The sequence below is a fragment of the Papilio xuthus genome, unplaced genomic scaffold (assembly GCF_000836235.2).
Source record: "Papilio xuthus unplaced genomic scaffold, Pxut_1.1 DF826949.1, whole genome shotgun sequence".
Classification (NCBI taxonomy): Eukaryota; Metazoa; Arthropoda; class Insecta; order Lepidoptera; family Papilionidae; genus Papilio; species Papilio xuthus.
The window spans coordinates 1,793,370-1,811,112 of NW_013531700.1; the positions used below are offsets into that span (position 1 = coordinate 1,793,370).

At 34.9% G+C, this 17,743-nt stretch overlaps 1 protein-coding gene across 2 annotated transcripts in view; it reads right to left on the reverse strand.

Moving 5' to 3' along the window:
* The window catches only part of Hipk (Homeodomain interacting protein kinase), an 80,076-nt gene that overhangs the window by 55,658 nt on the left and 6,675 nt on the right, over nt 1-17,743 (reverse strand). For both annotated transcript variants that reach the window (XM_013316128.1, XM_013316127.1), the window contains exon 2: nt 16,850-17,023. In XM_013316128.1, the coding sequence (XP_013171582.1) occupies nt 16,850-17,020 (171 nt within the window). In that variant the 5' untranslated portion in view covers nt 17,021-17,023. The remainder of the gene's footprint in view (nt 1-16,849; nt 17,024-17,743) is intronic.

Consider the following 17,743-nt stretch of genomic DNA (forward strand, 5'->3'; position numbering starts at 1 on the left):
GTGAGTTTTCAAAACCAACCAAGTTTTTGTACGAATGTTCGTCAGTGGAAGTACAAATTTTGTCTCCTTTAATTGGTTACTTGTTAACTCCCCTAAGAGACTTTATTAAAAAAAATTGCTACAAACATGTTCCAAAGAACGCAGGTAAATTAAAAAAACGAAAGAGCAAAGAAATATAAGGGTTTCATAAGAAGTATACGTAACGAAATTGAGAACACATCTTTGCTAAGAATTCGTTTGTGTAGATATAGGAAAGTGGGTCGCTACCCGCTACCCTGGCTACTCTTAAGATTTGTACCGTTGTTTACCGACCTCTTTCGACGCTCGACTCTATACGTAAGTTGTTTACCTGAAACCAAAGATATATACAAATTAAATTACGTATTTAATAGAGTCAAACAAACAAGTTTGTTGAGAATTTATTACTTTCAGTATTCGTTAATTATTTTTAATTAATATCGTTAATTACTTAACAGTGGTAGAGCCCGCTTTAACATCTTCGCACGAATTGACCTGGCTCGCCCGGTGAAATACCACGACCACACAGAAGATAGGCGTGAAGTGGAAGCAATTCCGGATGTCGTCTGATGAGTGTGCGTCTCGGAGGCCTAATTTAGTCCTCTTTCCCTTCCCACCCTTTTTCTTATAAGGCAAGGATAGGAAGTGGAAGTTGACTTTCCGGATGGGAGGGTATGCATGAAAAGGGAAGATATTTTCTTTCTCTGCATCCTCTCCTCCGTCGATTAAAGGTAGGCAACGCACATGCAATTGCGTATGTCTATGAGCAACGGTCACTTCGCTATTTGAGCGATTTCAGATGACCGCTCGCTCGTTTGCCACCTTATGATATAAGAAAAAAAAATCATCATCATTAACGTTTGAAGGTTAATTATTTACTTTCCTATCATTTTTTTCGTATCTTCTATCAGCTGTTTTATTTGATTTTTAATGTGAATGGCACAATATGTTACAAGATGTAATAAAAACGTTTAATGGCCACCTATATAATCTTCTCATAAGAGCAATTGCAAAAAGCAACAGGAGTTACCCAATGTGTTTTATAGCAGCAGTATTCAGACAATTTAATGGGCGCATTGCATCACTGTATGCATCAATTATTTTTATTACTTACATGTTATTTTAACAAGATCTTTTGTCTTGCAATGTGAAATAAGACTTTGTTAAACAAACATAATGAGTATCATTTTTAGTAGGGATATACATATGTTCGTTAGTAACTAAGAATGTGGGCATCCAAAATCGCAACAATCAATCATCTACTGAACGTCTCTCTCGGTATCTTAGAAAAACCGAGTTAACGATGTTTTAATACGGTTGTTTTTGCAATGAAAACCCGAATAATAAACAACCGATGAACTTCCGTATAGATTATAGTTCTATAAGAATAACCTATATTGCATAATCTACCAGTGGTCGCCCGTCACTCCGTCCGCGCGGAATTAAATGAAAAGATAATCAGTTGTCTATGTGTTCTTCCAGACTATGTTCTATATGTATGCCTAATTCGATCGAGATCCCTGGTGATACCTTTTAACAATTATCCATTGATGGTCATCCATTTAAACATTCGCATTTATAATATTATTAAATTTAAGAAAAAAAAAACACTAACTACCTACCTAACTAAACTAACCTATTTAAATAAACGCTGTGTTATTCTCTGGGCCTCTGTCACCGTGTTTTTATTAAAATGCAACACAAAGCGGTCACCTAACCCGATACGATCAATCGAAAATGCGCATGTACAATACTGAATCGTTCAGATATCGATTTGAAATCATAATCGATACGGTCGACGCTAAATGCGTATTCGATGGTAATTTTTCTACGGGTGTTGTATTCAACTCGCATCCTTAAATAAATATAAAGGCAAAGATAAGTCTCGAGTTACTTCGCTAGGGCTGATAACCGTTGTTAATAATTTCAAATTACAGCAAATATACTGCCCCTTACGCCTTGTACTAATGTTATAAAGGATAAAATCATCTGATAGAAAGCTCTACTTTTTTCAGGACTATCGGGGACCTCAATTACAACTATAGTAATATGTCTAACACAAGCCGGCATTTGTCTATGGTAGCAAGTGGTAGGTATTTTATTATACACGTTTTTATCAGATCAGAATAAACAGTGGGCAGATTTTCCTAGTAATCATTTTGCCTTGTTTATAGCTCGAATACCTATCGCACGATGAATAGTGTAGGGAAATTAGATTAACAACGTACGAGTCGTTTCTTGAATTTTTATCTCGTTTATTGAGATTCTAACAGCGAGTGGGAAGAATGTTGAAGTTAAACAAAGTTTGAGTAAATTGTTATTTAAAAAAATAATTAATCAGGAACTACTACAATTCAGCTATGATTATATGAATTTTGATGGACGTTTTTGACAATACTGTAACGACATTTATAATAATTTTTTTTTAAAGATTTCCTACAGCAAAATTATAAAGACAAGTACCTATAGTAATATTACACGTTATATAAGCAGCTGAGGTATCTAGAAATACAATTGATATACAGAAATTATTCAAATTTAGACTCTAAACCACATCGTATATGGCGTGAAATCGAATGGCGCGTACCGAATAAATAACAAAAAAACATAGCAACGCTAATGTGTAGAATTGTGCTCTACCAACTTAGAGAAAGTAATTTAAAAGCATTACAATGTGTTACAATATTTGTCATTCTTCAAAAAGCATTCATTTGAATAGTTTTATTTAGAAAATATCACGATCCTTGCCTATGGAATAAAAAAAAATCGCCAGTTCTAATAAGGAGTTGAATGTGTATTGAACATTCGTAACATGTTGTATGCATCTGTGGCTTATGACTGTATTATGCAAGCCACACACGTTAGGTTGTCTAAGATAGTTAAAACCTTGGTAGTTACGTACATCAAACCTAATGTGTGTAACTTGCATTATCTTGCAAGACAGAACCGCATAGAGTCTTGTCTATGCTTGTCTTGTCTATGAATGTCGTGTCTGAATGTTTATCTGTGCGTCAAACACGCGAACATTCGTGTCGGGAGCAATGCACCCAATGCAGCCGCCGCGGCCTCGCTTACATACGTCACAACCTTCTAACAATGCTCAATAGATATTTAACTCAAACAAAATTCTAGGCAATGCAATATACCGATATCTAACAAATCTAGACGTTGAAAAATAAGCCAAGGCAGTTTCAACATGACATGATCTGCTTTTTCATATTATAAAGAAGCCGTTTACATTCAAGACTTATATTTTACTACAATCTTATCCTTAGATTTTCATGATTCATTCGTTATGTTTTTATTAAGATGTCGTATGCGAAACAAATTTTAGAAAAAAAAACAATTTCACAGCAATAAACAAGCAACAATACTTCAAACACCATTAAAGACTGTATCAGATGAACAGAAACGTTGATTAACATGTTTATGTACATATTTAACGAGGCACTTCCAGTCGAAGGCCATTCTTGGTAGAGCGTTTTAATCATTTGAATATTAAGATAGAAACTAGATAGGATTAGCATTATAAAGTAAGGTATACTTCAATGCAAAATACCCAATGTCTGGTAAATTAATTTCAAATAAATTAAACCAAGACAACAATGAGATCTACTAGGATATAATAAAACAAATGTGGTAGGGTATAAAATTCTAACGACGTAAACTTGGTAGAAAAGTAGAGCGTCGTAAACGAGCGATGCAAAAAACAATAGCGCAACGACAAAGTTGGCGCCCACGATAAAGAATCCTCTGCACCAGACTTTCATTACGCGTTATATAAAATTCCATAAATTCGCAGCCGGCCTAGGAACCCGCTAGGCTTACTAAAGACATACAACATTCAAAACATTCAAGATCTATATAACATAACCCACCTATCAAGTGTTAGGCTTGATTCAGTTAGAATAAGATTCATACAAATTCCATCGGTCGAATCACGAAAGCTTTTTGATAGTGGTTTTATTGGCAAGTGTATATTCAATTAAGGGTAAAAAAATACATTATTTTCCCCGATGAATTCTATTAATTGGCGATTAAATTTCCTTTAATTTTGAGTAATGAATCGAACTAAATGGACTTTAAATGAGCAATGTTGACACAAATATACTCAATAGCATGATTCAAATCTATTAAGTGCTATTAGTAATTGACTTTATGATTCTTGAAATCATACGAAACACAAACTGTTGCATGCTGATTGTAAATTAAATCCTACTAGCTATCTCCCGCGACTCCCACCGTTCGGAATTTAAAAAAAACAACATAATAATAAGCCTATGTGTTCTTTCAGACTATTTAATATGAATGCCAAATTTCAAATTTCAGAGAGATCTGTTTAGCTGTTTATGAGATACCTTCCAACATTTCTCCATTCATCCATCTAAACTTAAAATAACTGCAGAAATTATCCAAGAGTCACAATCAAAAAGAATCAGTAATATTCGTTTTCGTCGTCAGTAATTTGATTATAATCCAACTGGCCACCTTTCCGTATTAAATTGCAAAGTATTTGGCAGTATCATCAAACAATTTATGACTTGATATACTTTGGCATAATGCGTTTCTAAAGTTCTTACTAAATCTTGTATTAAGATTACATAACTCCCTCCTTTAAGGGGTAGATAATTATATACATGTGTATTTTTTTGAGGCCATGCAAAGAATTGTAGCGTAATCATCGTATAGTCCGTCTGGCAGGCTTTTTACTCGGGGTGTTTATGTTTTATCTGAGCGGTGACAAGCCGGGGCACATTAGCACAATAGATAATAGAGGCCGTGGCCTCACTCGCTCCATACAAATGAGAAAATGTTTTGTACTTCTGAATTATCAATGTCTTTATAATCTAAAATGGAAATAGTAAACTAAAACAGAAACGAAGAGTAAATAACAATGGTCATTGTGCATCTGTTGATTATAATTTATTTGGTATTATATCATTTTCTTAGACAAATAAATTTTACCAAATCCCTTTTACAGTCCTTTGGAAATCGTTATAAATTAAACAAGTATTTGGGTAAGGAAGAATTACATAATTGAGTTACAATTTTGTGAATTTTCGAAAAGTAAATCTCAAAATGATACACAGTGTACAGCGGTTCTGTTTTTTCCTTTTCGATGTACGGAACCCTAAAAACAACAATGATGTGTTGTCAAAACATAAACAACGATTAAAATTTCATGAAGTGTCATTAAATTTCTCAGAGTCCATTTTGACTTTCAATTACTCATGACTGACGACATGACTTTCATTTCATTCGTATCGCTTCGTTGCTTTATATTGAAGAATATTTAAGATATTCGTTGATTTATTTGTCCGTTTACACATCTATAGAAACATCTAAATTATCATACAAAAATATTCAATCTATTCTAATTCAATTAATTAAAGAGTGTGGTACAAATAGAGTGGCTATTAAATTTTATTTACTTTAGTAATTTTTATTGCTTTTTCCACCATGACATCAAATTAATCAAAATGAGAACTCAAGTAAAATAGAGAAGTCAAAACATATTATTAAAATACTCTATACTTTTAAATAGATTTATTTATAGTTTTAGGGTACGTGTACCAAGCAAACAGAACTGCTATGGGGCCACAACATACAAAACAATACAGCACGTTTCGTTATATCGTTTCGATTTCCCCACTTTCGTCGCCTTGTGGTTCGTGCCAACGTCGACCTCCGCTCTCAATACTTTTATTTAACCACCGCATTAGTATTTGAATGATAATTTGTTAGCTGGTACACTTTCCATGTTTACTATACGCCGATTACGTACACGATGTTACATACTTTGAAATTACTTATTGCTATACTAATTTTCTTTAAGACTATGACCAGGAGATCATAAGTACCAAGAGCAAAGCAATAATTTAAAGCAGATATGTATTCGATAGGTAATAACGAACATTTTGTTGTAGGATGTTTACCAATCATCCTTGAACAATGGTCAGCAAAACATCCCGACGAATTAATCGGATCTCGGTGTTGTAAATACTATGTTGACCGTACGAATTACGAAAAGTTTACATTGTTAAACAAATATACTCTACACAACTTTGCAATGGACAAAATTGTATGGACGTAAGAAATATTCATTTATTACACTTTAAAAATACTCTTGAGGACTTGTATTTTCAAGCAACAAACAAATGATAGAAACTTATACAAAAAATTTAAATACGCACTGGCGACAAATTTACATAAAAATTTTGATCCTAGTTTTAAAAGAAAAAAGAATATAAATTACATACAAAGTTGATTAACCTTTGCTAATTGAAGAGATCTAAAAAATAATCCAGAGGTCACAAACCGTCTGACATTCTAGCAAAGAGTGTACATTGCTTTAGTGTTATCTCTTAAGATATGCGTCAAAGTGAGGATTCGAACGATTCAAACCCAAGAGGTTCCCAAGAATGACAAACAGAACACGTTAATTAACAGATATCACCAACATTCGGAACAGCTAATCAAGCTTTGCTATTTGCTTTGAATTTTAAATAACGTTTAAACGCGATTACGTATTAATTAAACCTTGTTTATTCTGTATAATTAACCTCTCTAGTCAAATAGCTCAACCAATTTTCTGCGTAATCGAAAAAACATTTTTTAAGTAATATTCAATAAACCACGTAATACAAAAAAAATGCAACCACAGAATTAATAAATTAACTAAGAAATAAGCAATTGAATTAATATACGCACATACTTAACCGAAACTAGTTTTGTTTTTTCGTTCAGTTTAGGTCAATGCCTCCAGTTAATGTGTTCATTGATTACCTTGGTAATGTATAAAACCAAAATCTTTGAAGCAACTTATATATATATGTACTACCGTCTCTTTCATTGTCTCTAAAAAAATTGAGATAACATGTTTCTGTACAGTTGTTTCTGCAATGGAAACTGAGAGCAATAATTGCTTATAGCAAGGTAGGCGAGCTTGATAAAGCGTTCGTGGCACACTTGCCTCGTCGAGTATCCATTGACATCGATGGCAACAGAGCTGGGTCGACATTGAGGGCACTCGCTTATGTACCGCCTATAATGGATGCAGATAACTCGTCCACAAACCTTTTATAGTTGTCATTCTATACCTTTAAACTTTTTTAGACCCAATCTAAATCAGTAATGAGTATCTAGCTATAAAGTTATTACACAAACTAAGAAAAAAACTGATATGTGAAAAGACAGGACAGAGCCCAAAATATAACTTATTAAATCTTCGCTCGTATCATATTGTTAGTTACGTCGGTTCTTGAAAAGTGGAACCATCAAAAGAAGGCAATAATCAATAGATTGCCTTCTTTTGTTCTCAGGCGATAATTGACGAAGCGAGTCACGCGAGTATTTGCTTTAGCAGTACGTACACTAGAATTGGAACGACACAGAGAAGGGATGGCCCCTGCGCAAGGATGACACGCAAAATTATCAAGCGTACGATATATTTTTGGTCAAGATGCGTCCCATTGGAGATCCTGGGACCTTCGCTGTCATACTTGAGGATGGCCACCGAGTATTAGTGAGTAGAAATCTCATAAAACCCTGTCTTTCCCCCGACAAAGCAGAATCTTTTTGAAGATTTCCCCCGATACAAAAAAGGAGGTCACCCGAATCGATCACAAAGCGTTGGGCAGTGTGAAAGTTAAACGTCCTGCGACGGAGATACAATATCCTATAATACAAGGTGAAAGTTTGTGACAGTGACTAATCAGTGACATAGAGCCAAAGGCTTTACAAATTCGGCCGAGCTCGAAAAGTTATGACTTAAAGCCTCCGCTGGGTTATTTCATATTCACATTATGAAGCACATATGCTACAATATATATAGTATTTTCAACCTTTGTTAAGTCAAGTATTAATATTACACACGTCGCCCTTTGGTCGAAATTCGACCACAGTTCATAATTTAATATTTTTTTACTCTAAATTACATAAATTGTAGATCGATCTATTAGTGATTCCTATAACAACGTCACACCTTTCGTGACTTTGCAAAATAAAAAATTATAACATTCATTGATTCATTTACGAAATGAAAAATTATACCCTAGCGAGAAATAAATAGTTTCCATTTAGCTTTTTACAAGGAAAAATTGCAAGTTACCAACGTATTTAAACTGTCACCTATTTGCGTGACTCATTTAATGATAGCATATTTCACTTATACTTATAATGGAAATAAAAAAGTACAAATCCATAAAAAAACACCAGAATATTAGACCATTCGTAACATACATATGATATAGTTATTTGACGTCAGATTAAACTAAGTAATGTTTGTCGATTATGACTTTTTATTATCTGATACTAACTGTCACGAGTAAATTCATATGTAATTAACTTAAGCTACATCGTTAATATTTTTAGTATTGTCTACTTAATTTACGTAACAATTAAGTAACGAGATTTCGAACATTACCAGTATTGGTTGTTTGTGTTCTCACACGGACTAAAGGTACCAGGCGATAATAAATAAGGAGGAGGTAGGTGTAGCGACTTTGACAGTGCCCCGGTATGGCAACAGCGCGATGTTACGTAACGCGGGACGCGTGGCGCGGGGTGGAGCGGTGAGGCGCGGGCGGGGGGCGCCGGGTGAGTGACCCGCAGCTCGGCCGGTGCCAATTTGCTCATCGCATCACATCGCGCCGTCTTCGCTGCACTCGCACTCCACGCGAAATACGACGGATAGAGGAACGATGTCAAGGGTCATGACATGCTCGCCTGGTACGAACATCGTGGAAACATAGGTATCGAGAAAGTAAATCTAAGTAATAATTATTAATTTTGAAGAAATCAGTTGTTAAATAAAGCATTACGTGGCGTTTCAAGCTGAACTATGATATCATGATAAAGTATAAAATAAATAAAGTTCTAGATTTGCATACTGCTAGCGAGAATTACTGTAACTCTTAATCCTTTAGCACGTTATAACAAATTTGAACAAAAATAAATACCCAAAATCCTGTCTGCAAGTTGTGGGCCTGCAAGCGAGCGAGCGAGCGAGGTGAACGACAAGTCGACACACGGGTTTTTTCGGTATACTTTTCCGCCTACGCTCGAGGCCTTTTAAAAAGAGCAAGGAAACACGAAAGCGACGTAATTGTCGCAGTTGCCCACATCCGGGACTTGTCCTTGAAGACACAACGCCGTGGACACGTTTTTCGGACGCACTGTTCCGTTCAATGAATATCATTCGATGTTAAAGCTCAAAGGAGCAGAAAACTACACAAGCATTTTGTCAATTGTCACTATTTTAACAATTTAATGATGATTTAAAATTGTTAAATTGCATACGAGTGCATTAGAATCATGAATTATAAAGACAAGTATTTATTTAATTCAGGCAACAGTAAATGTTAAAGATAATTTAACTACAACAAGACCCATAAAATACTGCTTTAGAGCTATTTCCCGCAGCTTCGTCTGTTTAAAAAAAAATCTGAAATTAGTAGTAGCCTAGGTTTGTAACCCCTGTGCCAAATTTCAATCCGATCAGTTTAAACATTCTGGAGTTACATGATAACAGACATCAGTTCATCAAAACTAACGTATTCATAGTTTTAATAAGATTTGGTTAGTGTGGCGGAATGTCGACGAATCTGTGTCCTTGTTATTAAATGACTCGGCATTAAAACTACAAAAACCGCTTCCACGACAGTTCTTGTTTACCTTTACAATAATTTAAAGTTAAAAGATGAGGATCATAAATATTAAAATTATTTTGTTTCTTTTAAAATAAAATCGTCGTTAAAGTTGATAATAATCAAAGACATTCAATATCAATAGACATCACAAACCAATAAGGAACCCACGACTAACCACATTTGTTTCCTACTGTCGAAAATCAAAGTATTTCTAGGGAAATGTTCCGAATGTCTGCTCTATAACTATCTAGGTATTTGTTAATAGGATATCTCGTACAAAAACTAGCTGTAACGACCAGTCGATTTTACTCAATACTTTTGTCACGAGTTACTGGCAAAGCCTTAAAGCTTTGTCGCATACACGGCACGTAGAGCAAGAGTAATGAACAATAATCGGCTTAAGTTACTGCTCGCCATATCTACTTAATACTCAAGACTGGCTTTGACACTACGAAAGTATACCGTTAACTTCATGTCACTTTGTGTACTGACTAAAGCGAGTGCTGTAGCAAGATAAGAACTGATAGATAGTCTAAAAAGCATCAATGACGTAAAAAAGGAACGTTAACTCATATTACAGTAAAATACAGAGATAGCGAATCTATATCAACATGACATCTTACCGCCGGGCCGTGGATAAACTAACGTAGATGCCACGGTCCGGTTGGGCGTAGGAGAACACCGCGGGGTTTAGTGGGTAGTCCGGTCTTGTTCCCAGGCCGGGAGTCCCACACGAAACCGTCCCTGCTGCCCCCGCAGCACGGACGGCAAAGTGCAAAAACGCATTCCCCGCATTAACAAAACAAAACATGACATGTTACTAATATTATAAATGCGAATGTTTAGATAGATGGATGGAACGGCTCAACAAATTTTGATGAAATTTGGCACACGTGTTCAACATACTCTGAAGGAACACATAGGATATTTATTAAGTATTTTTTTAATTCCGCGCGGATAGAGTCGCGGGCGAATGCTAGTTATTCTATATTTGACGAGTACCTGGACGCGTCATCGAATAATTTTGACTTTGTGACTATCGGGAACAATCCGTATCGTAAGGATTCGATTCAGCTCCTCATATACTACATTTAAACCATCCAAATTTACTTTATACATCTCAGGTACGAAAATAAAATGTTTATATAATGTGTTTACTGTAGCTCTTTGCGTTGGGCGACGCCAAATATATCTTCATATAACCGAAGGTGAGGACATCAGAAATAATATTGAAAGTTGATTTTATCGTTGAATAATAATTTAATAAGCGTTTCGAACTTAATTATTTTTTATTTCTATAAAATAAATAAAGGTTATTGCGCATAAAAATTAAAACGGTGTATTTTTTTTTGTCATTGAAAAAAACTTCATATTAATGTTATAAAACTAATGTGTTGGTTCCTGTAGCCACCAGGTAATCATAAATTTACTGTAATTATCTTTAAGGCGTACTGAAAGTCACTATTTAATATCTAGAAATACATATCATATAAAAAAAAAACCTCAAACTGTAATTTCTTCTGTCAAAATATACCCGACTACATGGTGTTAAAATTCAAATTACAAACTGAATCAAATCGTAGTAAAGAAAAACGAAACAATAAATATTAACATTCTATATTCAAAATCTGATCACGACTTTATGAACATAATCGTCAAAATGATGTCAACTTTCTTTGGCTGTACAAAGAAAGTTGCATCATAAATAAACATCATTGGACCGCATCATAAAGTTTTATCTTCACTACAGATTGGCAAGATTCTTAAAATATATATATTTTATTACCATAATACTAACGCATTCAAATCATATTTACAATGACTCGTTAAAAATCTACACGTAATATTTATACAAAACTACCCGACGCCTGCAAGTCCGCGTGGAATTTAAAAAAAAACTTAATAAGCCTATGTGTTCTTCCAGACTATGTTCTACGTGTATGCAAAATTTCAGCTAGATCCGTTCAGCCGTTCCGGAGATACATTCAAACAAACAAACATCCATCCATCCATCCAAACATTCGCATTTATAATATTAGTAAGAAGAAAGATTAAAACAGCGCATATTCGTAATCTGTTACTAAGTGCGACCTTTAGTGGAGATTTCTCTTATAAAATCTTTACAGTGGTAGAGCGCGCTTTAACATCTTAGCACGAATTGGCCCGGCTCGCCCGGTGAAATACCACGACCACACAGAAGACAGTCGTGAAGTGGAAGCAATTCCGCGTTTCGTCTGATGAGTGTGCGTCCCGGAGGCATAATTTAGTCCTCTTTCCCTTCCCACCCTTTTTCTTAGAAGGAAAGGATGGGAAGTGGAAGTGGACTTTCCGGATGAGAGGATGCATGGGAAGGGAAAATATTTTCTTTCTGTGCATCCTCTCCTCTGTCGATTAAAGGTAGGCAACGCATATGCGATTGCGTATGTCTATGGGCAACGGTCACTTCGCTATTTCATCGATTTCGGGTGGCCGATTGCTCGTTTGCCACCTTTTGATATAAAAAAAACCACTTAACGTCTCTGAGTGCGACAGTCAGTTATTTTTTATAGCTCTAACACACTTGCATGAACCAATACACCATATATTACACCCCATTAATATGTTAATTACCATTTAACTCGTTTATTCTGTGCACTATCTTTTATGATTTTTTGTTTACCGTTAATATTATCAAAAATTTATTTAATTAAGAAAATTGCTTAAAAAGATACGTCTCAACAACACAATATAATGTCCCAATTGACCTATTTAAATTTTAAACAAATATAAATAACATAGAATATAACACAAATCGATTTAAACTAAGAAAAGAGTCACATCTCTAATGAGATGTTAAGAGATGGAACTCTTTTCGCCAGATGGCTCGTAAATGTTTCGAGACTTGTCTCAATTTAGAAATGGTAACCCTATCCCTGACGCTCACACTCGTCCGCTCACAGTAAACACACGATATTGCGTCACACAGTCGCTCATTCGATTAACACCCTAATGACAAAGGCGTTAGATTTACATTGCAAAGCGACGTATATTTTGTTATTTACAAATTTCACGCTACAATAATTTGGAACGAAGTTTAACAAAATATGCGTATTTTAAAATTTGATACGATTTTTTTAACCATAGCACAAATTGACGTCATGAAAAATCAAGTAAGGTAGAGATATGGCAGAAATTCACAGATCAATATTCTACAAATCTATACATATTAATAAAATTGGAGAGTCTGTATGTAAAATCTGATAAGGAAAAACCATTTATAAAATTTTTGTCTGTCTATACGTCTATCCAAAAGGCGGAGTTTATTCTGGATTATCTCCGGAACTGCTAGACCGATTTTGACGGGACTTGGTCGGGAAGGTAGCTGATGCATGAGGGCATATTATAGGCTACTTTTCTTTAATTCTGCTGAAACGAAGTCGCGAGCGACCGATAATTGAGCATATAAGTCCTCGTTTTCCTCAACACAGATCACATACGACTCAAGGCATCGACTCCGCCTTACCCACAGATAAGGAAAACCGTTAATTACGAGCAAAACATGGCATTGCTTGAATTTAAAATACAACTTCAACAAGAAATAAACAATTGCTCCCCGTATTTACTTACAAGAATAATGCGAAACATAAAACATTTAAAAAAAAGTATAGCAACTGCTAAAATTAGATTTACATCACAAGGCAAAAATTATCTTTATATCAAGATAAATGTTTGAAACAGAAAACGCGATAGATTCAATATTTTCCTACTTACATATCTTCTCTCGCATAATTACAGAATTCAAACAATCAAAACAAACTACACTATACCTACATCAAAACTGTATAACCTTGATAAATTCCTAAGTAAAACCCAACTTAATATTCTCGCCTCATTCCCTGAGTCCCGTGTACAGGGGGATCACGTTGCCACCTCATCGGGAGCGGCGGGCACGTGTAACTTGCGTAACCAGCCGGCTGTACGTGTGACTTAGCCGCGTGATCACTCGCTATATCCAGTGACCTGGGGCCGTATGAAAAATTTATATTACAAATAAGACAATGTCTCAAACACTCACTTTCGCACTCAGAATAGATAATTATTGATCAATACGGTGATAATTGAAATCGAATCACAGGATTTAGCTATACACGAATTGTTTGAAGCACTCGGTGCTGACTCCCCGACACGAGACCCTTACTATTTCTACTTTATATTGTGTCCTGCACGTGCCAACGACTCGTGTAGCGTGTTCATTTATTAATATTACAAAAATCGTAGTATCATAAAGCGTCTGAAGTAGAGAATTTTATTTCTAGGAATGTTTAACATATTATATATATCTAGACTATAAAAATTTTATTTACGGACTTAACTTTACTCAGATTGTTATACAAGAATGTGCTCGAAAACTAAAACTTATATTTGAATACTGACAACAAATGACACAGAATAAAGTATTAAATATTAAAAAGAAAAACTTACAAAAACGCCTACCGACGTAAAGTTAAAGATTCGACTTGCATAGCATCGTTACTTTCAAAACTGGCCCAGATGCCGCGTAACGGGACAAAGACAATCGCGACAGATGCGCAGGCGCACACAGCACGCCACGGACCAGTACCAGATAACAACAGGATACGAAACCAGCCAGATATTTCCACACAACGATTATGTATTCGAAATGCTGCATCATTTTGAATTCGAGGACGGACTACGAACGTGCTCATTGCAATTCAGTTGTATTGCGTAAAAAAGATTCACCTATGTCAAAACTACATGGCGATATAAACACTCGTATACTACTATGAATTTTTTTAAACATTATTTGAACATAGTGCGTAATACGCTAACAACTGGCATTATAAACTCTAACAAAATAAAAATATGGCTTCCTAAATGATTAGTTAAAAAAGTATGTTGAAGATTATGAAGATATGCTATAGAATATAAAATGGCAGAGTCTCTCTCTCACTCTCTCTCTACCCAGAATTTGTCGTAGGCGAACCAATCAAATAATTGACATACTGAACAATAAGTTTGAAAGATTCCCCACTTTTGAGTTACGAAACAAATCACTAAAGAAAACCTTTCCATTCCACAATAATCTTACTAATATTATAAATACGAATGTTTGAATGGATGGATTAATATTTGTCAGAAGGTATCTCCAGAACTGCTGCATAGATCTCGATAAAATTTCGTTTAGATGTAGAGCACGGTCTGGAAGAGCACATAGGCTACTTACTAAGATTGTTTTATTTCGCGCGGACAGAGTCGCGGACAAAAATCTAGTGACAAATAAATTATTCATAATACTGAAGGCGGCGATTCATATCAAATCACATCGTTTGTTATCAAAGAGACTGTTGACGTGTTTAAATATTCAATATGGCCGCCAACGTCCAAACGTCTCATCGGTACAACTTGAGGCAACATTATTCAAGACCACTGACTAAACAGAATGTCACTATCTCACTATATTATAAGTAAAATTTTCCATGAAACCAACAATAGTTAATCTCCAAGACATGTTATCTAAATAGTTTTTAATGAAATATTCACTAGAAAACATACTAAAAATAATATAGGTTCAATTTTTGTTGTAGAAAAATCCACGCTATTTTACGCAACTGTTGCTAATTTCAACTTTCTAAAGTAGTAGACCGACCGACTGGAGAAGATAGGCGATTCTATAGAGTGAAAACTAAATCTCCATATAAAAATCTATATAAAATAACAATATAACTCAAGCCCGTGACCCAGAGGGGAAGGCAGAAACAATGCTCCTCCGTTTGGTGCGGTCCTGATACACCTTTGGACGTCGGTTTGGGGGGCTCTCGATACCGCCCTTATTAAGTTTAATAAATTTCATTTCATCAATCTAGATGGTAAAGTTTATATAAAAACGAAAACCATAATTAATATTTATTATAAATATAAATTCAAGGTAAACTCTTTAGTATTAAACGTAAAACCAGTTAAGTATCCTTCAATAACTGGATTTCATTATACTTTCGAAATAGCACTTTAAAAAAAAAGAGAATCGATAAAAAAATATTTTTATATAACAATTCAACAAGCGTAAAAGTTACAGTAAAGTTACGATAACATTCATCATTAAAATATTGTACCACAACATGGTTATATTGTATTGAAATCGATTACGCATGGAATCGAATATAATCGACAAAGATTAACACGTGAAGGTTATCACATTCAGTTAACGATAGTTGACACAGATGGTCGAGTAGTTTCCACACTTGTGAACCTCGAATAGTTTTTTTGTTTGTTTCAACCCAAAGCGTATGAGTAAAATCGTAATATCTTCACAGACATAAAAAAAATTACGATTATCATGATGATGAAATAGAATTTGATGCACGAATTACCGTGAGTTTCTGAGACCAAAATCCACGTACCAAATTGTTATCTCTTATTTATTAAAGATAATGACAGGGATGACGATATTTACAGTAATTTTAATCTCAGAAAACAATGGTAAGTCAGTTTTCACTACCGATAGTACAGTACAAAAATATACTGCTATCACTTTCTTTCAAAAGAGAATGAAAGGGATATCACTATGTTTTGTGCCAACATTTCGGCATGTCCTAACGACCGTGTTTATGTATAGATGTTTTGATACAGACGTGACGTCACACGATAGGACAATGCCAAGTCGTAATATCATTTCCCAAAATAATTTCAAATTCAGTGTTAGAGGAAAATGGTCTTTTAACCAAGCTTAATAAAATATTTACATATATAAATGTATTATAAATATATAGCTATAAAACATTTTAGGGCCGTGGGTGTAATATTTTTACCGTATAAAATTTTTCCGCACTTCACCTGATAACAACAGTTAAGGTACTCTGGGTTTTACATGTGATATTTTATCTTTAATGAAACGGATAAAAACATTGATTCTTTTTTATCTCATATAGAAGATAGTGAAATAGTAATAAAACCTTTAGCTTAATAAATAAGATGTTCTTTGAAGGATTGATTGTATGAAAATTATTAAAAAACTATACATATATCTCTTTCGTCTGATTCCCCATTGACAGGAGTGGTGTTTTTCTGGAATTGGCCGTTCTATCCCGATCGCCTGTTGTCATAACTTTTTAGATTTAAAACTTGTGACGTCACACTTTTATGGTCGATGTAAATTCTTATTTCAAACACGCTGTATCACTGACCTTGTAGATAGTGTGGTCCGGCTGCACTAGTCCGGATTGGTAGAATGCTGTATGAGGACTCAGTGGGCGCTTCTTGGCTGGATGCGCCCAGTAGGGCGAGCCTGCCTGCTGCTGCGAGAATGGCTGACTGCTGCGATCTTGCACCCAGCTCTCCGGGTACATGACATGCATTCCCTGGAAAATGCAAATATTAAGATTTAATTAGTGCTGTTTTGAGTACGTAGTTTCAGAAACATAGGAACCTAGCTGATTTTAACAATGTAATATAACTTTGGACATTTGTTATTAGTTAGTTACAGAGTGTACCTTAACGTGATAAAAATCATGTCGTGTAAAAAAATATCTTGTCATTTGAAGTAAAACATCTCTTGACGCATATACGTTATCGCGGAGTTAACTGGTATATCATTATATGTTGTTCATTCTTTAAAATAACTTATAAATCTTACACCCGTATTGTCTAAATCTCAAGCTAATAATAACATACAATCATATTCTAATCATAGAAGATAGATAAACAATATTGAACCAATTAAACATTAAACCAACCCGTAGCACCGAATATTCAGTCTGATTTCATTCACCACTCCCATATCTACGGTGTACATAAAATCGTACCTACTAACCTTAATTCTCAAAAAAAAAAGATTAACGTCAGAGAATTTGATAAACGTCCGAAACGAACGCAGAGTCTATCCAATTTTTTAGCTACATAATACAATTAGTGAGAGAAAAAGACCATTCTACGCTGACACCCACGAAAATGAAATAGGAGGTAGGAGGTAAGTGAAGGGGGAAGGGGGGAGGTGTAATTTTAATATTTCCTCCGTAATCCCGTATAGTGCGCCGTGGAATCGTGTTTTCATTCCCTAAGAGCCACCATTACTAAGGATC